General features: G+C 34.5%; 1 protein-coding gene across 2 annotated transcripts in view; it reads right to left on the bottom strand.

Moving 5' to 3' along the window:
• Window positions 1–27,864, bottom strand: part of LOC133518932 (lachesin) — a 118,369-nt gene that overhangs the window by 2,103 nt on the left and 88,402 nt on the right. For both annotated transcript variants that reach the window (XM_061852727.1, XM_061852726.1), the window contains exons 7-8: window positions 17,116–17,235; window positions 229–399 (exon numbers count right to left, since the gene is read on the bottom strand). In XM_061852727.1, coding sequence (XP_061708711.1) covers window positions 229–399; window positions 17,116–17,235 — 291 coding nt within the window. The remainder of the gene's footprint in view (window positions 1–228; window positions 400–17,115; window positions 17,236–27,864) is intronic.

The following is a 27,864-nucleotide window of genomic DNA, read 5'->3' as shown; positions in this document are numbered from 1 at the left end:
GAAAAAAATTAATGCAGTTTTGTTTCTTTTTTTAAATAAAATAATGTTTCCTTTAATTAAAATGAGCTAACTTAAGGTTTTAAGGCATTTTCCCTCCAGCGCCAATTATTTTTTCCACACTTTATACCTTTCTTTTTTGTATCAAATTAGCATTGTAATGGCGCAAAAATTTAATGCCCAACTCACCCTATTTAATCGTAAAAACTACTTATATCTGTCGCGGCTTACCGTATAACCTGATGTTGCCCTCGGCGTCCCCTATGGAATTTTTCGAGATACACTTGTAGCCGCCGAGGTCGCTGCGGTGGATATTCTTTATAATCAGCCTCATCTGCACGCTGTACGCTGAGCTGTTGATCTCGCTCATCTGGTACTTGTCGTTTGATATTATCATTTCACCTGTCAGACAAAAATTACAAAACTTACTAGTTGTATTTATTATACATTCTTATTGGCCGGTAAGTATAATTTTTTTTTAATATTTTAAGGCTAAATTAAGGATTTAGTATTGACTATTTCAAAGTTTAAAATTTATTAAAGCTGACTGAACATGTCAATAGCCACATAGTTTTGCAGATAGGTAATATGATGTGATCGATGTCGATTCTTTCGTATCTCGATCATTTTCTTATTTTTTATTATTTTGAATTAAAAGTATAACATATGACCAGATAAAGTGTTTCTAATATAATACAGTGGCTTAATGACAATAATCTATTCATACATTAAACTAAAACCTCATACATGCAATTCCTTGGCAGATGGCAACAAAGAACACTCAGATACCAAAATCATGTTATGTCAGAATCTAATGAATTATAATCTCTCTCCTGGACTCTTTATTTTCAAGAAATATGTAACAGAATAAATCATTTTGCTTATGCGCTCTGAAGCCTCGCGAAAATAACAAACTAAAAGACTGCGTCAAAAAACCAGAATTACGTTGGTTAAATTTTGTGATACAACTCCATAGATATCAAATCAACAGTATATGTGACTTACATCCTTTGGTGTTATGTAAGCCCTTATTTAAAACATATCTCCTGACTGTCAACTGTGTCCTCTTTATATATCTTTGAAATATTTAAAGTAAATATTACGTTGGAGTTTAACCTGTTTTTTTGTTGTGTTTATTCGACACCTGACTGTTATCTGTGACTGGCTTCGCTCACTTTTGTTTTATGTAAGTTGAACAGACGTGCAGTGCTCATTTTAGTTGGTTGGCGAATGTGTATGTTGTCATTTTTGTTCGCGGGCTACGAGGTGCTTGCTTTAACTTGATGCTGGAGTGTAGGACAAAGTAAGGATTACTGATGGAGTATCGGGAGATCAGCAGATACAAACCCTTAGTAGTAGTGAGTATTAGAACTACTTTCTATATAAATAGTATAAGTTATACTGACTTTGTTACCAAGCCCATGAATATTTATGAAAATACTGTACTTATAATGCTTATACAACACTTAATTTCATTGTTAGTGGTAAAATATATAAGTTTGTTATGTGATACTTAATACTGATAATACGAGGCCGAAAGTTGTAAGCCGCTGCGGCTCTCCTTATGCAATTGTAATATTATTTATACCATTGTGAAGGATAAATCAATGCTAATTATGGCCATGAAAAATATTTAAACTAATGTAAACAGTTTTTTTATTATATATTTTGTACTGAAAGCTATTTTGTAAGAGGTTAGGAAACACTTACATGAAACGGCAATATTTTCATTAATATACTTAATTAAATAATCATTGTTGTCATTATGTTTACTACATAGTTTGACCATACCTTCCCTGTGTATTGAGTACATATATCCATTATTATAGATAGCACCCACTCGCTTTCAGACTAATTTATATTCCGACGCTTCCGACCATTGTCCCCCGGTATCGAATTGAAATATGTTGTTTCGCATAAACAAATAATATGCGTATTTCCAGTGTGTGGACATTTGCATTAGATAGTTTGGTTTAATTTAACATGAAAAATTAACAAACTAATTGGTCATTGCTGTCTTGTAGTTAAAATAATCCATTTGCCTGACGACCCACATGTGACACAAAAATCGTATACGATCTGATTTGTGGATGTGATTATGTTATATAATAAAAACACAGCTTAGGCATAACGAGCCGAATCTTTTTGGCTATATGTTTTTTTCTATCTCAATGTTATACCAAAGAATGATAAAGTAATGTCTAATGAACTTTTCCCTAAAGTAACCCGAGTATTAAGAGACAACAAGTTGCTATTTAAGTAATCAGATAAAACAGTGTATCATCAAATGTTTTGAATAAAACCTACATTAAGAAGGAACCACTTTTTCGTGACAATATGTTAAAACGTCTAAAGGGTAAGTTGGGCTTGAGCGATTCGGCTGAATTTTCGTCGTTAGCTACATTATTACCGCGACCGAGGGTCACGTAGCTTTCTGCTCGTTCTATATTAAAAATTGCTTGCATTCTTCTTGCTCCGCTTTATTTTGCGGTGGAGTTTTATTTTTTATTCCAAACATAGCTCTTCGCGTAACAAAGATATTAATTGAAATTTTTGATATTTTTGCTGGAATATTTTCAGTGAAATTAGACACAGTTCAGTTCTACATAATTCAGTTTTTTTTAGTTATTAAAATATAATGTTCACAGTCAGACGATTATTGCATAACTATTTATCTTTGTATTTTTCTTCAGTGCCTATTCAATGAATAGCCTTAAAAACCCCACGGATCTAAATATATCATATCATTTGATATTTTCGTAAAGTTAAATCAATTGAAGCACTTAAGTTATCGATTTGAAATTTGGAATAGTTATGAACAACGCTAACCTTGACACATTGAAAGTATCATTTTTTATTTTAATTTTTAATAACTATGGAAAATGCCCAATATGAAGAGGGGGCAAAATTTCAAAGACTAGTGACTAGGTCAAGTGGGGTATCATTTGAAAGAGCTTAATAATACATTTTACATTCCAAAACAATTAATTTATGGAGGAAAATGTAAAAAAAAAATACCACCCCCCCCCCCTTATCTCTGAAATTTACCGAAGAAAAATTATAATTTTTTTACACAATATTAACATTACTATAAATTTTACAGGAAAAATATAATAAGACCTTTTTTTTTATGGAGGATAGGCAGGCGTTTGACCACGATCACACCTGATGGTAAGTGATGATGCGGTCTACGGTAGAACACGCTTACCTATGAGATACCTATTTACTCTATCTTGGTAAAAAAAATTTAACTGACAAAAAACATTTCCGATTTGCAATTTAACTAACTTTACGTGTGTTTATTACACTTGCATTACCTTAAAATTACATTAAATATACTTAAAAGAACATTTTTTTTAAATCGGTTCACATGCAGGTAGAGAATTATCGTCAAAAAACTAAAATATGTGCACATCGCGCAAATTAGTTAGACAAGATGTCGATAGATGGCGCTGTAACAATTAAACTGTAATGTCACAATTATAGTATATGTACCTACTTCTTATCAAGAGTCTTTCGCCTTTCTAGTTATACAGATAATTGAAAGTTTGTACAGAACCCTCGGTGCGCAAGTAAAACGAACTCGCACTTGTTATTAGATATATTTGGTTTATATCGGTACCTATCGGCTTTTAACACGTGTCCTACTTATGATAAATATTAGTATCATAGAACAATTTTTTGTACAATTAATTACTACAAATGTTGGATCATAAAATAACATCCAAAGTACCAAACCAAGTTAATAAATCTCAGTACAAAAGCTATTAACAGCCTTTAAAGTACTTTCCGTTTAAAACGACAACAAAAAATTATCGGAGGCTGTGGCCGGACAGAGGGACCCACCCATTCCATGTCCGCGCGGTCGCCCCGTCGCTTGTCAGTCCTGTATTACCTAATTTAATTTGTTCTCGCCACAATTTATAGCCGCAGAAGAGCGGGGCCGGGGCCTCCGCTGGTTAGTAATGTCTGCCAGCGTTTTATGTTGCGAGTCTGATTGAAAAGGTTATGTTTACATATTTTTCAGATCATTCAGATCGTAAACTCTTGACAAACAGACCAACTATTCAACCACATACTTGGAGACAAAATAACTTTAAAGAAAGTATGGCAAAGAAAATGTTGATGTTTATTTTCTGCTTCAGACCAGAGATTGACTTTGCTTTGCAATTTGGACTAATTGCCTCCCAATAACACATTAATGGCGAGACTATATTATAATGTCCTAACTACAGTTAATGGAAGGATCTTAGAATAGAGGAATCTAGTGTTTATTTCACACGTTCGAGAACTAGGAGTTTTTTATAAAAATATAACTTAAGCCTATTAACTCTGTAGTTGGCTGAGCCGACAATATAAATCGTATGAAATTATGACACGAAAAGTTTTTGAGGTCTGGAATAACACTTAACATATAATTTTAAAGTTGTCAGCAATCTTGGAATACGAAAGACAACTGATAGCACAATCGGAATAGAAAAAAAACCTCGAAATATCTGGGACAGTCCTAAAATTTGGTATGTATGTAAATTAAAGGCGCGTTTTTCATGTCCATACCATTTGACATTTGGGGACCTCGAGGAATCATTTTTTATGAAAAAAGTCCTAGATATCTTTGCGAAAAAATACATCTTGTTATAGAAAATACTTGCTGAATCTAAGTTTAGCGCTTTTACACTTCCAGGGGACATTCTCTTAATAGGACACTAGGAGGAATATGAATTCCAATTTTCTCTATACATTTGTACATGATTTACCTCATTATCAACATTTTACTCGACTGCGACTTCACCAGAAAGTAGAGTTATGGGTTTAAGTACTGATGAATCGGAACACCCTGTAGCTTAGGATACTGACCGAATTTTTTAAAATGACATATCGGTGGATTCCTCTTGCTCTTTACAACCTGCTTACACATGTTTTATTAAAGAAAAATCAGTACAGCCGCCTTGAGAGGACGCCGACTATTAAATCATATTTTATCTTCTAGCGCCTAAGTTATTGAGCGGATTTCAATAAAACTGACATCATTAGATCCATAATTGGTATCAGATTCTAAATACTATGTAATACAAATTTACGGAAATTAACGGAGGAAAAATGTTTAGGGCTAAATATTGTGATTGCAAAAAAAGAATTTATTTTCAAACAATTGTGACAGTAATCAAATTTGACACATACAATCTCTGGGATCCATGTTCCTTAAAATTCGAGCTTTGGGGGCCACTAGAATCAGGCGCCATCTTGAGAAGTATACGCCTTTATTGATTTTTTTTGTCTATTTTTCTCAGATTCTATGAGTTCTATATGAATATTGTGTATGGCGAAACGGAAGCTTATTAAATTTGACACAAAAATGATATAAGACACTAAGTCCCTAAAACGAAGCCTTCATCTAGAAATATGACTCAAAAGCTTATAAGATTTTACCAAATCATGACATAATCGTTTGTCCAACCTAACTAAGATTTGGCACGCTAGATTAATAAATAAATAAATAAATATTATAGGACATTATTACACAAATTGACTAAGTCCCACAGTAAGCTTAATAAGGCTTGTGATGAGGGTACTTAGACAACGATATATATAATATATAAATATTTATAAATACTTAAATACATAGAAAACACCCATGACTCAGGAACAAATATCCATGCTCATCACACGAAAAAATGCCCTTACCAGGATTTGAACCCGGGACCATCGGCTTCATAGGCAGGGTCACTACTCACTACCCACTAGGCCAGACCGGTCGTCAAATTGCTGGCATTTATCACCTACCCAGCATACCTTGACTGTATATTCACAGCTTTGTTATGATAAAGCAAGCCGTAGCTGTAGGTTGTTGATCTCTGTATTACTCTGTATACCCATAGTTCAGGCTTTAGAAAGGGTAAGTGTACGGAGGAGGCTGTACACATTTTAACAACATTTGTAGCCAACTGCTTGTAAAATAACGAAGCCTGCATTAGAGTATTCTTAGACTTGGCTAAGGCCTTTGACACGGTTTCCGCTTCGATACTTGTGAAAAAACTAAACGCGTGTGGTGTTAGAGGTTTACCTATGCAATGGTTCAAAAGCTATTTATCGGAGCGTCAACAAGTTGTGAAGGTTGGAAATTCGTTTTGGAGTGCCACAAGGGAGTATACTTTTGCCAACGTTGTTTATTCTGTATATGTTTGACCTCCACAGTGTACCTTTGAAAGACAAATAACTTGTTAACCTTTAACTAAAAAGACGAATTACCTTTGCTTCCACAAAACTCTAGCTTCTTCACCTCCAGCTTCCGCGCTAGGCATAAAAGTTCACAATTGCAGAAGTGTTGGAGACACATGCTCTTGTAGTTCAATTTGTCAAGCTTAGGTTATTATCGAGGCTGAAAGAGCACAGCTTGCAGTCCTTAAACAATGTTCAATAAACCCTTCAGGCATTCAACATCTTTGTTATTCCAAAATTTCCAAGTGCAAACAGTACGTTAACTATATACATGTATGCTCAAAATTGTGGTTAACAAGTATAAGCAATTTCTTGGAACTGTACCCCTAGTGTTCATTTATTCGATGGCGTAACGTGACGTACGCGTTTGCTTTAAGTCTCATTTTGTATGGGATTTTAATTTTCCAAAACGTTCCGCTTGGCGCGCTGTGTCTAAATCCTTGCGCTGTGACTTAACGCAAACGCGTACGTCACGTTTCTAAATCGAATAAATTTATACCAGGGGCTCTGATGAATAAATAGATATGTTAAAAAGAAGAGTGTATCGAACACAGATTCCGCCATTTCGTACTGCCTATGCAAAACGATTTTGCCCCATATATTTCTAGTTTTATATACAATATTGTCACTACTTATGTGCAAAGGATAAATTTGCCTCGTGTGTACCGTCAAAACTGACCACGGAAGCTGCTCTAAACAGGATACGGCCTTGTACCACATTAATTTCTCATATATTTTATTGCTATTAGTTGGACTTGAGAACTTTATGAATACCCGATGCAGGCAACTGTTGCAGTCGAAGTGCAAACTTGTAATCCGTGTCGGAAGTTATTGCTTAATCGGTTCTTCCTATTTGAGGGAAAACTATTTTAAGTGATATTTAATATTAGGGATACGAGTATTGAATTTTGTTTTTGTTACTTTGATGTAGTTATTATGTTTTAATTACACTTGCTCGAAAAAGATCTTATTCACACAGGTATACTGAAAGACAAGACAAGGCATATATTGTTTCCGTGGGAGTTATGAATTGTGTAAAAAAGCTATTCTTTTTTAAATTGTGTCACTAATTCATACGAAGTATACGAACCAAGTAGGTATAAATGGGTTTTACTTATAAATTAGTGACGATTATAGAGTCAGACAAAGCTAAGTTGGCAGCGATTTTGATAGCCGAGCCTGTGCAAGTGTTAAGTAGACCCCATAATTTCATCAAAGTTTGACGTTTAAAATAACACATGCACTATCTGGGCTGTCAAAACCGCTGCCAACATATCTTGATTTGACTCTAATTTGTTTTTATTATTTATGTTAAGAAATATTTAATTTGATTCATTTAAAAGCCATTACAAATATTTTTAATGATTTTTCAATCGGGGCTGAATGCCGGATAGGTCTGTGCCTTCGATGCCTAACCTGTCAATGAATGACAATATGGCGGACGAATGTTTGGAATATTTAACAAATATTTCACTCAGTTTTTTCTTCTCAAGTGTGATGAAAAACATTGTGTGTAACTCCGTGGGTAAGAATATTGCAAACTCGATCCTTTAATGCACTCCAGCCTGCGAATGTCGTGCATCTAATGACCTCGTTTGCAAAATTTCACTTACATCCCTCGTTCCACAATGTACTAAGGAATAATAGCCGACATTAGAAATCGTTGTAAAAAAAAAACCGGTCAAGTGCGAGTTCGTTTTACTCGCGCACTGAGGGTTCCATACGAACTTTGAATTATCTCGTGTAACTATAAAGACGAAAGACTTGATCAGAAATACCTATGCTAAGTATAATTGTGTACAGCGCCATCTGTCGATAAATTTGTCTAACTAATTTGCGCGATGTAATGCACGTATGTTGGTTTTTCGAGGACAATTCTCTGTCATGTGAACCGATTTCAAAAATTATTTTTTATTTGAAAGTCTTTTCTGTAATCTCATAGAAATCTCAAGTGTAATAAACACACTTACAGTTGGTAAAATTGCAAACTGAATTCGGAAATGATTTTTGTTCATTAACATAGTAAATTTCGATGCTAGTGTGGAAAGTATAGAATGATATTTCCGCACGTGTATCGAACGATGTTTTTTAATACAGTAGCGAAAAACTAAGAAAAACAACTGTAACAACTGTAAATATGAATGAATGAATATATATTTTATGTGATACAAAACATTGTACTATTTTTACCTAAGTATCGCTATTTACGATTATTTGTGTAACGTATATTTAAGTTGTATATAAACAATATCGAATGTTGCCTTTGGAAACTTAAAACATGCTTAAGTAAGAAAAAACGCCTCTTCTTTGACAGGCGTTTCGGCAGCCATTCCGTTCCATTCAGACAACTTATTAAGAACGGTTTTTCAATATTCAATATTAAAAAATAATCGTGTTATAATGCTCATGAGATAATTAATAAAATATGAAATATGTACATATTTATTTTTCATACATTAACAGCAGGGTTTTAGGTTCATTACGACTTTTAAAGGAAACTAACATTAACACTCATTAATAAGTAGTAATGAATTGGAACAAGTGTAATTTAAAAAAATTGGAAAAGTGAAAAGCACTAGTTCACGAAAACCAACTTTCCGCACGCTAAACAGCTACCTAAAGTAGCACTTTTTGAGCGACTGTATTAAAAAAAGTTATCCAGATACAGATTCTTATATATTTTTCCTGTAAAATGTAATGTTAATATTAAGTATGTAAAAAAAACATAATTATTTCATTAATTTGACCTAGTCACAGACTTTGGAATTTTGCCCCCTCTTCATATTGGACATTTTCCATAATTAATAATAATTAAATATAATTCTTTTTTAAATGTGTCTGGATCTGGATTAGCGTTGTTCATAACTATTCTAAATGTCCCATCCATAGCTTAAGTGGTTTTCGAGACATTTAGCGATGTGACATATAAAATAATATCGGTAGTTATCAATTAGCTGAAATAGATTTTTCACCTCAGCAGCTCGAACAACTTTGCTGCTTAAAAATAGAGCGCAAAATTTAATTTGAGAGAGTGAGACAAAAGGTAATTAAAGCGACATTTACATTCGAATGTAATTTCAGCGTGCACGTCATATTACAAATTCGAAATACTCGGATTCCGTCTGCTCTGAGGGCATACCGCGAAGCACTTTCGACGTGTTGCCTCCCTGTCACGCTTACGTACAAATTTAAAAGTGCAACAGAGAGGCAACACGTTGAACGTGGTTTGCAGTAGGCCCTCTGTCGTCTTCCGTTGTTAGTAAAAAGAAAGAGTCAGAAAAACGTTAAAAAGTCATTCAGCTGTAAAAAAGTCAGAACGCATCGTTTAGAAACACGTTCGAGTATGAATTCGTGATAATTATTGATGATATAATTCCAAATTGTAATTAAATTTTTGACAAACATGCTATAGTTTAACATACGTAAATATATTGTTATAAAATAAAAACATAATGATTTAAAAATGCAAGATTATCACGCAAGAATAAACTTTAAACAAGAAAAATACTTTTAAAGATTTTTAGTGAAGTGGTCAAAAAGCACCTAGTATCTGTTATTTGGAACGTTCTTTAAAAGTTCTCGATTGAACGAATGAAATTGAAGTTCGTTTTTCTATATATATTTTTCGTTTTCGTAGTTTTTTTTTGTTTTATAGTGATAACTAAATGTAAGTGTTAGAAAATGAAAAAGTAATGACGAAGGATATTCTTTCAAGTTGTATTTTTCCCTCTAATATGCTGCGGCGCTGCTCTCACTGCTGCGGTGAAAACTTGTATATGCAACACGATATCAAAGTAATTTACATCTCGTGCTTATGCTTCCCTTGCTATCAGAATTCTTGCTCGAAAATTCAATTCTACATAAAATAATTGACATTGCCAAACGATCGTTTCAATTAATAAAGTTGTCAGGCAATAAACAAAAGAGGGCGGCACCGGCGCCGGGCGGACAGAGGTGTCAGTTGCACCGTTCGGCCACAGATTTGTGGTCAATTCACAAACACGGTCGGCCTCATCTTGCTTATGATCTAGACATCTTCGGCAATACGATGGTTATTAATGGCTTCGCTGAACCAGCGTACTAATTAAAGCTACAGTTTTAAGCAAACAATTTATTTATTTATCGACTTTTTAAAAAGGACATTAATCGACTTTTTGCTATTTCCCAAGTAGGTTTGATATTTATTCGAGTGCTTATTTTGAGTCCCGTGCAAGTGAAAGACTCACTACATAGATTCATTTGAATCGTCTTGGCTCAAAAGCGTACGAGATTTAACGGTCGTAGAGGTCTCATAGAAAACAAAATAGGCATAATAGAAGGAAAAATACAACCTGAAAAAATGTGAACCTTCTTCGTCGCTTTTTCACCCATGTTTTCTTAAGGTAATCAACAATAAACTTTAACTATCGCAATAAAACACAAATACAAAACGACCTGAATTTCAATGTGATAATATGGAAATAAAGTTTAATGAGATAATATGGAAATAAAGTTTAATGAGATAATATTGAAATAAAGTTTAATGAGATAATATGGAAATAAAGTTTAATGAGATAATATGGAAATAAATTTTAATGAGATAATATTGAAATAACGAACATTGATACTGTTCAATTGAAAACTTGTTTGAAAAAAAAAACTCTTCTTCTTCACTCTGCGTTCGGAATTACTCATACTTACTACTATTTGACCACTTGTTCAAAGTTTAATTATTAATTTTGCATGACATTCTTTGTATTTTTAAGTTGTATTGTTTATATTTTACAATAAAGTACGTAACATACATTTAATGTACAATTCGATGCTAGTGCGGAAAGTATGTCATCTTACGTGTATCGAACGACGTTTTTTTAATACAGTTGCAAAAAAAATAAGAAAAGAAAAAAGTTTTTTTACCTTACCTCAGTATCGTTATTTACAATTATTTGTTTATCGTATATTTAAATTGTATAAAAACAATATCGAATGTTGCCTTTAGAAACTTAAAAAGTGCTTGCAGTAAGAAAAAACGCCTCTTCATTGATAAGAGTTTCGGCAGCTTTTTCAGACAACTTATTAAGAACGTTTTTCAATATTCAATATTAAAAAGTAAACGTGTCATCTTACCTCTTCATCATCATAAATGAAGAGGTAAATAATAAGATATGAAATACGTATATTTTTATTATTCTTACATAACAGTAGGTTTTTGTCTTCATTACAACTTTTAAAGGAAACTAACATTAACACTCATCAATAAGTAGTCATGAATTGGAACAAGTATATATAAAAAAAGGAAAAATGAAAAGCACTAGTTCGCGAAAACCAACTTTCCGCACGCTAAACAGCTACGTAAAGTAGCACTTTTTGAGCAACTGTATTAAAAATATAGTATAAGTGTCAAAAATGTAACTATGTATATTTTTTATGAGTTAATTATTAAGAATTCGGAGAGGGACAGAGCGAATAGTATCCAAGTATTTCGAATTTGTATTAGGCCCATCATATAGAAATGACATTCGAATGTAAAGTTTACTTGAATGTCATTTTGTCTCACTCAGTTAGCAAACTCATTCACTGTTTTTATGCTGAAAAGTACCCTTGTTCGAGCTGCTGAGGTGAAAGGATTTTTTTTCCCAAAAGGTAATGTAGGTTCCCGATTATTCCAAGACTGATTTGGAAAATTATGATTTTGTTAGAAAGAGTATTCCATAGTCATAAAATCTGATGGATGGATCTGATGATGGGATCCAATAGAAATGAGGAAACTATTCAAAATTAAAGGAACACCTTTAGTTATTTTGGCAAGTTTTTTTAATAGTGATTTGCTTATCATTATTAGCATGTAAAGAAGCTTTAAAATTTTGCATTTCATTTTGATTTTTAATATATATTATGCTGGTGACATTATTCGGTGGTCAAAAAGCACATTTCATTAGCAATTTAGCATGTCACTCAAGGCTGATTGATGGACAGGAAATCTGTCATACACAATTTTACATCTTACTCTGTCTAGTAAAAATAATTTTAGGAAGCAGTGCGCATGGTAATTGTTGATTTTACGACCTTGAGTCTGCTACGTACAGCAAAAACCTCAATTATACAGAGTTTTGTCTATGTATTTTGACCAAGCGACAATGAGAGTTGTGACAAAAGAATAAACAGAATAAAACCATTGTTATCATCAATTTTGATTCGTACGAATGTTTTAGCCTGCGAGTAAATATTGTCAGCGTAGCCTAAAGCAATTTGAAGCGGGCGGGCCAGCGGTCTTTGTTGCATATCCGCGGTAATAGAATTTGGTCCGCTTTTTGCGCGGTATCGCTAGCTGTAGCTAGGTATTGCTTTGTAATGTCGGCTCGGTTGCGTCCATAACTGCATCTAATTTGCCTACGTTCTGAATATGCTTGGTTATGAAATAGCCAATTATTGTTCAAATGTTAACATCGCTTCTGTTGATGATTCAAATATTTTTTTGTTATCACGAGTCCACGAAAGGCGCTAACTGTTAATTAATATTGAATGTCGCATTAGGAGGTATTGTATGGTGAATTAATAAATAATGCATCAATTTCATTCAAAAACATAGAAGTTTATAGTATTTTATGCTTATTTACTGCCAACTGCAGTTTGTTTCAAAAAAACTAAACTCATTGACTGATTATCCATATAGGAATAGGACTGGGTGCAAATGCAACCTCATTGTACCCAGTCGTATAGATAGATCACCTTAATATCTTCACAATATTGCATTGTTTGCAAATATGAGTCCAAACGAAAGTGAAAAAGTGTTTCTAATTTAGCTGCCAAACCTTGACCCACACATTTTAATTAACATGAAAAATAAATATTATAGGACATTATCGTACAAATTGACTAAGTCGCACAGTAAGCTCAATAAGGCTTTTGTTGTAGGTACTTAATAAACAACAACATATTTAATAACTATATATTTATAAATACTTAAATAAATAGAAAACACCCATGACTTATAAACAAATCTCTGTGTTCATCATGCCATATAAATGCCCTTACAAGGATTTGAACCCGGGACCACCGGCTTCATGGGCAGGGTCACTAGCCACTAGGCCAGAGGATAGGAAAAGTTAAATAAAATAAAAATAAATAAATAAATATTTGGGGACAATCTTTACACAGATCGACCTTGTACTAGGCGACGATATATAACGTGTTACACCGCACCGTACCTGTATCTGTATTTAACGCAAAATCTCTAGCGGTGCACGATGGGAGTTTCTCAAACATTGTTACGTAGCTCACATTTACCAGTGCCGGTGTGGCGCAAATCACTGTTTTTTTTAACTTGCCTTGCCAAATTTTACAAAAATGGTTTAAAAAAGGAAAAGACAGCTAGGCCATTAATTGTTTTAATACTACTTATCCCAAGATCATACAAAACAATATAGTAAGTAGTGCATTGCAGCTCAGTTAAGTTTTAACTTTTCTTGTCTTCCTGAACTTATCGAATAAACATAATATATGTATAAGTTAGTATGGTATTTTATCGCAAGTAAATTATCTCGAGGGTTTTTTAGTACGTAAAAGTATAATAAATAATGTTTTCGTTATAGATCACTTCCGTTTACGTGACTAATTAATAAGATAGTTATTTTAATAGCCCATGCCACAGCCTCATTGCACAGGCTTAATCCAAAAGTACACCGAACATAAAGTGCATGATTAGCTTGCTGGAAAAATGTGCTTAAAGACCGCACTGCGAAAAAGTTTTGTTCGTTTTGTCGGGATTTGGTCAGTCGGGGGGCAGCTGTGACCGCGCGGCTCGTTCGCACATGTCGCGGTGCGGCCTGCAACAAGCGTCGTAAATCCATTCCTAACTCGACTTTAGTGGCCACTTGGTCAGGGTTCTCCTGCACTCGCTGGTCGTTGCAAACGCATTTTGCTGCCGTGGAATATTGGCCGCGTTCATATGCCAGTCCGTGTAGGTGTTCTTATATTGATTTGTAGGTTTCATTTGTTCCTGTAGTAACTAACACCGCACCGTGCGCAATCCGCGTAAAAACAACTAAAATAGCTCCCGTGAACTGGAATTTCTTTAACAAGAAAATTCCACCTTATAATTCAAACTTGTCCGCCTTATTGTCCTTCACTCCACGTCAGAAGTGCTTTTGTTCATCTGTCACCCGAGCACTAAATAAGCAACTTTTATCCACGGAGCGCCACTTTAATGAGAAATAATGAAGTTTCCTACCCCAGTTGGTTCAGGGAGTTTAAGTATGCTTATTTGTATTACTTTAGTGTTTTTATTCGCTTATCTAATTATTTTTCACTCGTATTCATTATCATTTCGTTCGCGTTGATAGAAATGCTCTCATTAATGTTTGATTAAATTTTTTTAAAGTACGTACTTACGTACACAAAGCAGTAATTAATAAGCTATTAACTCTTCAAATTCTTCATCATTAGATATAAGATAGATATTAATCTCTAATTCTTCTCGTGATTGTAGTGTATTGATTTTGTTGTATTATTTTGACTACAAAATTAACCTCAATAAATATATTATAGCGTGATCGTGCTGGAAAGTATCTACCCAGCATGACCACGACAGGTATGTAGTAATGCCAAAGCCGTATGTGTACAGTCAAGTGTACACATACGGCGAATATGGATCTACGCAATCTACAGTCAAGTGTAAAAATATGGATCTACGCAATATACTCAAAAATATGTCCCCTAGCCCTTAATTCGCCGACATACGAGCTAATGGAAATATTTTTGAGCAACTTGTGCGCACCCATATTTTTGCACTTGACTGTACATATTTTTTAAAGCAAAGTGTACATGTGTTTTCGTGAATATGTAGCGTAAAAGATATAACAAAATCCTCTGTCGCCGTGCCGTATAGTATCACACTAATGTTGAGGTATGTATAGTCAGCAATACTATTCGCTTAGCATCTTTGCATATAAACTTCTATGGGGAGGGGGGGCTGGCTTTTCTCTGCAGCTGACTGTACTTCGTGCAAAATTACCTCGTAGTCTTTCAAATTTCAAATTAAAGGTTTAGGAGAATTGACAGCCATCGTGATCAATCAATACGAGACACAAATAAGTTATGGATTCAAATCATCGATGAATAAAGTACATTAAACTGTCAAAACTTCAAGAAGTACAAAGCTTAATTTAAAATGTCACAACTTCTCAGCGAAGAGTGCAGCGATAAACCGATGAAGGGGCGATAGGCGGTCACTTCCGGCGACCCTTACGCACAGATCACTTACCTACTGGAAGGAGCATGATAACTCGCGGTTACTGCGCGTTGGCGCGTTCATTGTAATTGGTGTCAAAGCTCGACTGCTCATTTTAGCTGTATCTACGTTTAGGTGTCGCAGCTCAAAGCATAAATATGAACGATAATCAAGGATTAAGCCATCATTAAGCTAATTTTACGGTTTAACTCGCGTTTTTAGTCACTCGCGCGACATGAAAGATCAAGGATCAACACGAATAGCTTGTAAGGTGTGAGAAGCTACTGTGTGGTGCGGCTAGCAGCCTAGTACCTTACTAGTAGTAATAGTAGTATAAAGGTATATGTTATTCCAAGTTAATTGTTTCACAACGCGGAGTCTTTGGGAGGCAGTCTCTGCCGTTACACCATCGCGCGGCCATATTTAACGCTGTCATCTTGTCGGAGCATTAATGGGCCCCTTAATAAGCGCCAACATCGGCGCCGTATAATCAAAGTCGCGATAAATCGCGTCGAAATGAAAAACGGTCATGAAATAATCGCATATTTTTTCCTTTAAATACAACCATAAAAATGCCATAACTTGTAAGCAAGCACTAGCCCCTGCGGCCTGTCAAAGAAGATAGTAGGAACGTGAATAACGGGCCTTTTAATGAGTACTTTAACGCTTTCAATGTGCTTTATGAATAATGAAATTAGTTGGTTATGCCGCTCTTGAGTTTCGTGTCTGGGACTAAATTAATAAGGATTATTAAGAGTTACGCGGAGCTCGTAAACATATAGTTGCGCTGTGATGACGCCGAGCTTGATATAAGTGGCTTATAAATTATTATAGATGGAGTTAGTGCGTCCCCAGTGCTTAGCGTCGTCATACCGATGTCGCTAAACGACTCGATATCGGATTTCTGTGCAATCCACTAAATAATTTAGAGCTAATCTTCTTTTCATACCGTGTTTCACAAAGTTGAAAATATTATTTGCTTAGTATTAGCTGCATTTAATACACGCGTTCCATATCTATGCTCTTAGTTCCAAAAACTAATCTATCACATAAAGCTATATTAGTAATCTTAGCATAAGCTCGAGATTAACATTCGGTTCCAATTAATTAATTTTGACGACCGGTTTGGCCCAGTGGGTAGTGACCCTGCCTACGAAGCTGATGGTCCCGGGTTCAAATCCTGGTAAGGGCATTAATTCGTGTGTTGAGCATGGATATTTGTTCCTGAGTCATGGGTGTTTTCTAGGTATTTAAGTATTTATAAATACAATTACAATTTGTGTAATAATGTCCTATAATATTTATTTATTTTAACTCAAAAGCAATAAAAAGTAAGTACATTTGGATTGAAAATTCAGCAAGTGTAATTAGAAAGTTTAATACTGCTCAACTGTCAACATAACAAACTAAAAATCTGCTTTAAGTTAAACGCCTTTTTAGGGTTCCGTAGTCAACTAGGAAGTCTGTCTGTTTGTTTGTTCTAGGCTTTGCTGTGTGATCATTAGTGCTAGAAAGCTGCAATTTGGCATGCATATATAAATCAATAAGACGGACGAAGTCTGACAATAAAATCAACAAAAAATATTTTACCTCCCGTACACGTAAATTGGGGGGTGTTATTTTTTTTATAATTAATATATACATATCTAGTAATTTGGAAAAAAATGGCATCCGCTTTGTTAAAACATTACCGTTTTCTCTGGTCCAGTAGTTGATGGCTTTAGGAGACGCTTCGACGTGACACTGGAGAGTGACGTCTGTGCTGGTAGGCGCACCGACCAACTGGTTTGGCACTTGCACCAGCGGGTGAACTGAGAACAAAAATAATACATGCCAATCAATGCACAAGACATTACGCAAGCAAAAACTTGTTTTGCTCTAATGAACGTATGCTAAAAATACGGTATCGACTCAGATTTGGCCGAATCAAGTAATTTGTCTAAATAAAAACTACTTCATGGTGGAAGAAACTATAAATATTTTGTAGAAAAAAGTAAAAAAAAACCTACGTAAAATATATAAATTAGAAACTGTAAAGATGTACAGCAAGCTGCAGTGTATACTTTTCAGAATAAGTCGTATGTGTTTAGTTTAGAATGTAGCTATGTAGCTTAAGAATTATTTCCTTATTGCATAAAAATATTTAATAAACCGGCCAAGTGCGGGTCGGACTCGTGCACGAAGGGTTCCGTACCATTATTTATAAAAATGGCAAAAAAAATATGTTTGTTGTATGGGATAAATTATTTATTTTATTTTGTTTTTAGTATTTGTTGTTATAGCGGCAACAGAAATACATCATCTGTGAAAATTTCAACTAGCTATCATGGTTCATGAGATAGTCTGGTGACAGACGGACGGACGGACGGACGGACGGACAGCGAAGTCTCAGTAATAGGGTCCCGTTTGACCCTTTGGGTACGGAACCCTAAAAAAGACCATACAATATAAAATACCTAAGGCTGACGAAATTCCAGTAAGCCGATCGAGTAACTCGCTCGTCTAGCCCAATTTCGACTACAAACTACTAACGAATCTGCAGTTCACAGGCTCGTTTGAGCTGCCCACTAATTTGACTTGTTTTTACTGCATAGGAATTGTAGGTACGAGTATATAAATACAGTTCTACTGGTAATTCTAAGTATGTATTTTTAATGAAATTTATAATATCACTCACTGCTTTTTATGAAATCTTATTAAAATGACATAAAAATAAAGACTTGCCTCTTGCCTTGTTAAACTAGTCTAGATAAATTATCTGTATACCCCCTTATCCAAATTTAAACAGTGGTTATTGACTTATTGCCAAAAAAGTAACTTTACTTGAAATCTTTATAAAAGGTTTACTATCTGTCGCATTGCCAGACAATTCAGTACATATCTTGACTGGACAGGAGGACTGTAAACTGCAAATTGTAATATTGTAAATTTTAGATTTACGCATATCTATAGAAATAAGCACTGAAACCAAAAGACTTCAACAGCAACCAGCACGGCAAACACATCACATTAGTCGCTCGCAATGTTTGCTGTAACCAAACTACCCGCGTTCCACCACTTTGGCGCTAAAACTCCGCAACTGTCAGATGTTGACTCTGAATATTATCCAGCTACTCGCTGCTACTCGTATTTGCTAAGCAAACTGAACTAAGTTACTGGCTGCTCGCAATTAAAATTATGTTAGTGACGATTACCGGTGGGTTGCCGGTTTTGGTTATAGAATTACGGCCGATTTTATTAATATTTATTTAACTTCACCTCCAAATGCATCTCCATTTCTATTTTCTGATTTTCCCGGAAGAATACTTGCCCTTATCTAATTGAAAACTAAACCAAATGAATTATTATTTTTTAATAATTAATTTGGTTTAGTTTTTATTTATAATTTTTAATGTAATTATTATTAATTAAATTATTTATTTATTGTCAAGCTTAACTAAGTAAGTATTTTTACTACGGATAAATAAAATGTACCGATTAGAGTTTCTAAAATTATCAAATGAAAAAAAAACAAGAAACAGGTGTTACAACGCGGAAATAGTTTGACAAATGACAATAAATAAAGGTTTCTTAAACTTGTACGATCTTTCGTAGCAATTCAAGTTTAAAAGTTGGCATGATCAAAGAAAAATCTGCTAAATGCCGACAAAAGAAAAACGTTGCTCTCGAAAGAGAACGGATTATTTCACAAACTGTAAACAAACGTACAAAAAACATTCACAAAAGTCCGCTGTGGGGGTAAATTAAGGAAAACGGAATTTTCTTCCGCCTCCAGATCGGAGCTTATTTGCGGTTATGCTCTTTGACCGTCGTTAAGTTCCTTTGGACGGCTTTTACGAGTTTAAGTGGCCAATTTAGCGAACAAAATCTGAACGATCGGAATTTTTGTTCTAATTAATAACTTAAAGAGGCAACAAGGGCAGCCTTTTGCTTATTAAACAAAGCAGAATAATGACTCGTAGAGATGCTAATGTAATTGATACTGCGAAGCTTCTCCAGCGATCTATACGACTGTGGATTAGTGTCAGTGATTAAGCAATATCCGAGCCTTAATATGTATAGAAATCCTCGGCAGCAATCAAAAGTTGTAGGAAGTTTTCTGGGGAAGGATTTCGCGCGGAATTCTTGAAGTGACAGTTTGATTAGCGGGGCGGCGCGACGCACACGCCTCTGGATCGCGATTTCTTCGTCCAGGTACCCTGTTTTTGTAATTCTCGGAATTTGCTCTGTCCGCGTTACAAAATAGAACTTAAACCCAATTTCCATTTGTGTCACTTTTTATTAGATTATTTTGGCCGTCTAATCACTTTTCTTATAAATCGTGAAATAATATCACTTAAAAGAATAAATAATATAGGTGTTTTTTTCATTACCTGCAATATTTTACGAAGTGAATATATAGGTCATACTGACAATGAGTGACTTTTACTATGGGACCAACCCTAAAAGTACTAAAAATATCAAAACCAAACCAGTCAAAATGTATGAAAAAGACAATCTTTTTTCGTGATTTCGGGGATGGTCCTATAGTAAAAGATGTTCACTATGACCAAATATTCACATCGTAAAATATTGCAGGTTATTAAAAAAAACAGCGATTATAATTAGACCATAAAAGTCTGTGAAGCTGCAAGAAATACTGATTTCATTTTGCAATCGAGCGCAGCGCATGTTTTCACACCAAAATTATAAATAAGAATATCTAAGCAGAGCTTCGATTGATGTCACAATGAGATTTAATTGACATTTCTTGCAGTATCTTAGCTTTTTGAATGCGATTTCGTAATTGATCGCGATTTGTGCCGTTTTATTTGTTTGTTTAAACTCGATTTACCTTCTGTCAGCGCCAGTGAGACAAGTGAAAGATACTCGTCGCATTACGAAGCACTTGTTACAAATGAATTGCATCACTCTTGCCTTTTCTGTGAAACTTCGCGCTCAGCCACAATTTAGAAAGGTTTTTTACTTTACTTTTGCTTTGAAAGATAAAAGCATGCATTTTTAAAAATTAAACTTGCTGACTCATTACGACTGTTTCTGCGATTCATATAGGTACATAAATATAGGTATATAATCTGGATGAGATATAAATACCCCACTAGAATATTTTGTCCTTCATATGAGGATGATTTAGTTAGCGTAAAAATAATATCTTTATCTAATAAGTGCATAGTTTAGCTGGGCACCATAACTGTTTAGAGAAAATAAGCACAATATTTGCGAATTGTTAGTGCCATTTTTATTTTGCAATAAGTAAGTTATAAATGTATAGTCCAGTTAATTGTCTTGACTAATTAATTTTAACGCAATGTAATTATGTGAAATAGTGAACACATCGGTACATATGTTGCAAAAGCAGCCACCAAAATTTAAAGGACTGAAGAAGAAGATCAGCCGTGTATGGGTCCATCATCGTGGAGACCACGTCCACTCTGAAATAAGAGTGAAATGACATACTCGTAGAAAGAAAGAACATGTACACACAGAGTTATTGGATAAAGTGTTGTAAAATCCAAACATCTCACGTAAAAAAATTCGTAACGTAAAGGCCCTACTATTGTTTTACAGTATATCTTAAAAGTTCAGAAACTTTAGTTATTTGACACTGTCAGGGGCAGTGCATTTCCATTGAATATTTATGTTGATTGATTTTAAATTATTTCCCTTTAATTACCTGATATGTCTAATACATGAAAGCTTACCTATAGAAAGGAGCAATAAGTAGACTTTTAGGTATGTCAGAATTAGTAAAATTACTTGGGTCAAATTGCGAATTGATTATTTCCATTAATTTACCTGGTATATCTAATACATGAAAGCTTAAACCTTAGAAAGGAGCAATAAGTAGACTTTTAGGTATGTCAGAATAAGTAAAATTACTTGGGTCAAATTGTGAATTGATTATTTTCATTTAATTACCTGATATATCTAATACATGAAAGCTTAAAGCTTAGAAAGGAGCAATAAGTAGATTTTTGGGTATGTCAGAATTAGTAAAATTACTTGGGTCAAATTGCGAATTGATTATTTCCATTAATTTACCTGGTATATCTAATACATGAAAGCTTAAACCTTAGAAAGGAGCAATAAGGAGACTTTTAGGTATTTCAGAATAAGTAAAATTACTTGGGTCAAATTGTGAATTGATTATTTTCATTTAATTATCTGATATATCTCATACATGAAAGCTTAAAGCTTAGAAAGGAGCAATAAGTAGATTTTTGGGTATGTCAGAATTAGTAAAATTACTTGGGTCAAATTGCGAATTGACTATTTCCATTTAATTACCTGATATATCTAATACATGAAAGCTTAAAGCTTAAAAAGGAACAATAAGTAGACTTTTAGGTATATTCGTTTTAGTAAAATTACTTGGCTCATACTGCGATTGGTAACTTAAAATTGGAAGCTTAGAAATTTTAATAAGAACCGAGAAATTGTTTGGTGATTGCGTTGGCTTAGCTAAATAAGTAGCAGCTGTAGCATAGTGACATCGCCATAGGAATAACGCCCAACACCGCAACAGTAACGCTGCTGCAGTCCTCATCCGAATGTCAACTCAAGGCCAAGCTTGTACTATGGGCACTAGGCGACGAGACACACACGTATACAGACAAATACATACCTACATACATAGAAAACACCCATGAAGCAGGAACCAATATCTGCGCACATCACACTAACAAATGCCCCCACCGGGTCTCGCAACCGGGACCTTCGGCCTCACAGGCAGGGCCACCACCCACAAGGCCAGACCGGTGGTCAGAATATTACTTCAATCACTCGTCTCATTTAGACTTAGTAGTATAAACTCACTATTCAATACGATGCGACGTAAAGTATCGATACCAGATGTGTAATATGCTCCGTGCATATAAAACATCATTTCATTGTAATGCCACGACACGCTTAAAAATCTCATTGTAATCAATAGCGTGTAAATACTTGTTTATAGATCTTGACAGGCTTGGTCAGGTTTAATCCAGAAACCCACGAGTGTTGCGTCGGTAGATTTTGTTTACTTTTATTTAAATACCTAAATATGACATGTCAGAATATTATAATAATGATTTGAATTTTAATTTAATTTAATTTATTGGATGTATGAATTGTGTTGATTATTACTATTTTATATTGTTATATTATTTAATTTGATAATTATGACATGTCAGAATATTATAATAATAATTTAATTTAATTTATCGGGTATTTGAATTGTTTTGATTATTATTATACTGTTTTGTTTTACTGTAATTGAATTTGATTATTATTATTTATTATCTTAATTGTACTTAAATTGACATCGACCTAATTATATATTGTATTACCTTTTGACATGTAAAATTTGTAATTTTATCAATAAAGGAATATGAATATGAATGAATATACAGAGGCTAGAATGAGTCTGAACGTATGAATTTCTAGGTAGCACGTAGAACACTTTTAGTTCAGCGTTACTTTTGCGTGTATAAGATCGTTTTTTGTAAAGTTTAGAATGAAATGAAAGCGTTCCATACCTCCAGTAGGTATTCGCCAGAGACAATTGTTTGATAAGCAATGGCAATAAAAATCCAGGTCTGTGAGTTCCCGCTGTTATTATTCGTTTTGGGGGAGGAAATTTAAATTAAATATTTGAGAGCGTTAATTTTGTCTCCTCATCGAGGCAAGGCGACGCATTCTTTGTGAAGTAATTAAACTGAGTGGAAGGGTTCCAGCAGTAGTTTGTTTGTTCACTTGAAATTGCGTTTCCTATGAAGTGTTCTGGGTTGGCTTCAAGTCGTTACATTATCTGTCGGCACAGAATTTGCAAAGTTAGTGGTCAGAGTATAACTGTGTTGGAAAATAGCGTTGCTATGACTTTAGTGTGTGCAGTTAAGTAGTAATAAATTAAAAATAATAAATAAAGTAGTAAAAATAAACGAACAGGTTTCATGTAAAATGCTCTTTGTAAGACCATATGTAAGACATGATTATAAATGCAATAAATGAATTATGAATTAAAATAAACATGTGGCCAACTTCACCTTTAGATTAGTATTTTATGTAACAATTACATAATATGATAAATAAATGTGTGTATATAATCATTTACTATACACCGTGTTTTTTTTTTATTTCCGTTAATTTCAAGGATGCATTCTTGAGCTTAATTTAAGTAACTTTCTCAAAGACACCGGTATTCTAGTTAACTCCTTTTCGGAGATAATCAATAATTTATGTTTATCTTATAAGGCCCTCACGAGCGTATACACTTGCCTTAGAGCCTGATTACATGTTGGTTAGTTTTTAGTACGAGTGTATACATTTGATACTAAACGTAAATAGATATTATCTCGGACGATTGATGTTCGATAGTTTTCAGTTGTTTGGTTGTATGTAATGCCCGTATTACAACAACGCAATATGCAACATTTAATATTTTTTTATAAAGTTAAGGAAAAAAAAACATATATTTTTAATTAACTATGCCATTTAGTTACCTTAAACGAACTTACCCATACTCTGGAGTTAACGGAATTCAATAAAAACACGGTGTATACGTGTTTTGACCGCGCATGTAAAAGTACATGTACCAACCTACAGTATAATCTCACCCATGTTTTTTAGGGTTCCGTACTCAAAGGACAAAACGGGACCCTATTACTAAGATTCCGCTGTCCGTCCGTCTGTCCGTCTGTCACCACGCTTTATCTCATGAACCGTGATAGAAAGTTTTACAGATGATGTATTTTTGTTGCCGCTATAACAACAAATACTAAAAAGTACGGAACCCTCGGTGGGGCCTTACCTTAACCTTAAAATAATCCGTATTATGTTACACAATACCTATTCTCATAAATTTAGATATTGTAATTAAAAAGTTTTCTAAAATGCCAGTAAATCCACAAGATATACAGATTTAAAAATGTGAATTATGAATTCAAGCCGGCTCTAGGTTTTGGTATAAAAGTTTTACTAGCCAGCCGGACACTCTAGCGCGGTTGTTCGCACTGTATTTGCATTCTGTTATTGGCAGTCCTGGTGTAAACACTCGTCTGATTGGACACTATTTATATGTAAGCACATACAGATCTACCAGCTTATTCGTCGTGTGGGTCAAGCGATAATAAACTTTTTGTCAACACGATAAGTGCTCACATATGTCACATTTAAGTTGGTGGGTCGGTATGGCCGTAGTGATATGTCAAACGCACATGTTTTAGTCGCCGTGGATTTATAACGCGTCGACGCCATAAAACGGGACGTAGCGAAAGTAATTTAAGCCTCTATAATTTAACGTAGCACTTGCTACGGTTTAGTGCTACGATGTAGCACCGATCTCGTAGCGGCTCTTTAGAATATTTTGATGGGCACATGAAATTTAATTATACTGGAACATGAAAGATGGATACTATTTGTCGTATACCATGATTGTAAATAAAGACACAACTTATTCACATTAATCGATATGACTTATTTAAATACACACCGGGACCAAAAAAGAACAGTTATCACGCCGTTACATATATTAACTCCTTGTCTATCCAATATTTATATATATTGGCAACTTAAGATAAACTAATTTTGATGTGAAAGATGACGGTAACATTCCTAGAGGGGATAGTGCAACGCGATGATGTGATCAGATATCTGCCGTAATGTAATATGCCATTGAGCGTCGCGTTCCGCAAAACAACTGAGAAAAGGAAATGGTAGACTTACTATTAGAGAACTCAGACATCGCAGTCGAGGTTTTTTGTGGTGAGGAAACGAATTCAGAAAAAAACGTAAGTAAAGTGACAGCTATGGGGCACTTAAGTTATCGGACAATTGTCATCCGCAAAATACTTTAATCAAAATGTAGTCGCTCGAACCTTAATCCTTTTCAGGGTTAGCTTTGTCATGGCTTTAAGTGCATCACCACGCACTTTGCTCACATAAACTTGCTGTACAAGTACTCTGAGAAGCTGAGCTTTATAGGTAAACGTAATAAATACAACATTGTTTTATACCATACGTATTTGCATGCATGCATGCATCTTTTCTTAGTGTAACTAAAAAGTTTAGGTTTGATTTCCATTATTTATAAACCAGAGTATGCTTGTTGAAGCTCCTAAAAAGTCTCAATGTTAGAGGAAAATCATTATTCACAGAATAATAAAACTTGTTCCGTCAATAAAATACAACTAAATAACAGTTTCTTTTGTTTGTCTACCGTTAGTGCAAAAAATAGTTTACCCCTTGAATGATAACAAATTTCAACTCACACGTCCCTACTCACGATGGATGGGCGACGTGATACCGACGATCCTATCTCCGATGCTCGCGATGGGCACTCACGCAAATTAGGCCCTATCTACAGTAGGGATCAATTAGTGGGGTTCGGTACATGCGTGCAGAATTTCAAGCGAGCACTACGCACGTGTATATTTATTACGCGTTCACTGAGTGGAGTGCGGCGTGAGTTATTTATTAAATGCTTCGTAAATTGTAGTCACTTGCTGATTATTCAGAGTTTTGTTGAATTAAATGATGAGAGGTTTTTATTTGTTACTTATGTCACTGCGCTCAAAAGGGTAGAAAAACACTACATCACCTCATGATGTGGTTGTGAGACTGACAAGTACCATAAAATTGTAGAACTAAAATGAAATGTAACTAATGGCACAAGAAACGTAGCGGCAATACCAGTTGACTTGTCACAACCATATCGCAAATATCACATTTTCGTAAAAAAAATGTTATATATTTCTGAATTAAACCAGTTATTTTTCGAAGAAAAGAAATAGTAAGCATCAAAATGAATAATACAAAACGTAGTTGAGCTCAGAAGATAACACAAAACGTGTCTCAAAGGCGGTTTAACAACATTTCAAGTTGGTGGATTATGATCTAATCTAAAGATGTTTATGAATGAATTTGCTGATGACTGGTAAGTATAGTACGTAACTTTGTATTGATAACTCGTCGTACTCCCATTTACTGAAGAGCGTATGTGCACAATGAATGAAAAACTAATAACAATGTAGATTTCATTACCGATATCTTTATACTTAAAATATACATGTAAATTACATAGTTTATTTAATTTATTAAAAGTAATTTTCAACTATTATTTGGCGTCGCAACTCCGCGATTGCTTAGAACTCAGCCAGAGTCAGACTCAACCGAACGATGCCGGAGCCACCCGAACGCAACAAATTCTGATGCAAGCCACGCTTCCCAGATGATACGTGATAACACGAAAATCTCCCAATTGCTTACGTGTCTGGTCGTTCAAGACTAACCGAGCATTGAATAGCTCCTGGTTATAAATTAGCTTCTGTGATAGCCCGATAAGTGTCAGTGCACGTTTTGGTACCCGTATTTTACCCATGTTATCTTTTATCTATAGACGAATTCATTTGGTAGGTAGTAACATTTTCTAGTTCAACTTTGACTTCATGGCCGATCAATTATTCTGCTAACGAAAAGGATCTCTTACGTAATAGTATGTAATTTTCAATAAATTATAAAATTTTGATACAATAATATTAACACTCTCAGAACCATGAGACTAAAAATGGCCATTATAGCACCCACTATGTTTATTTATTAACTTTATTAGTAGGTGTCTTCAGCAAGCAGTCCACGAATGTTTTAGTAACTTAACGGGCAGGCCACATAAGCTGCCGCCGATCTACAAAAGTTCCAGCGTAGCAGGCTACTATTTATTAGTAAAGGATCCCGTAATAATAACGACCGTCACTGATCTGCCTACCGGATAAAACTCATATATTATCGAATAAAATATTATATATATATATCAATAACTCGCTGAAAACAATTTGGTCATGGCTATTTTTTATTAATAGAAAAAAAAATACTGACTTGCCACCTGAACGAACTAAGTTCCCATGGAAAGTTTATAACATATACAATATGAATCAGTAAGTGGCTTATCTTTTTCTGGTCCCTATTATCGTGTATAAACAAAAAAGTTGATATTGAAAATGATGCTTCTCTGCCAACTACTTGAATAATATAACAAACTGATGGAAATTTTATTGCGAATACAATAAAATTGTAAAAATTTTGATATATTAGTATAGGGTTGCCTGCGAAAATCCAGTTATAAATAATGGTTGCAAGGCTTTTAAATGAAATAAGGAGGGAATGATTTTCAGTAATAATAACGTTCGGCAGATCAGTGAAGGTCGACCTCCAAATTACCATCTTTTACATCTTGCTATTTTTTTTTCTAGTTTGATGCGGAACAGATCATTTTGCCTTATATTAAACTTACGTGGCCTGCCGGTAACGTTACTAAAAATCTATAACAGCCTGCTGAACTCGAATATTTTAGGGCGGACGGCAATCTACATGTCCTGCCTTAAAAAAAATGTCGCTTGTTTTATGGCGCTGGGAGTGTTAAAGCTTTTTATGGTATTTAGTATTTTACCTTAAGATCCGCAAAGAAA

This window comes from Cydia pomonella, chromosome 6 (genome assembly GCF_033807575.1).
Source record: "Cydia pomonella isolate Wapato2018A chromosome 6, ilCydPomo1, whole genome shotgun sequence".
NCBI classification, from domain to species: domain Eukaryota; kingdom Metazoa; phylum Arthropoda; class Insecta; order Lepidoptera; family Tortricidae; genus Cydia; species Cydia pomonella.
This window is presented reverse-complemented; position numbering and strand designations above follow the sequence as displayed.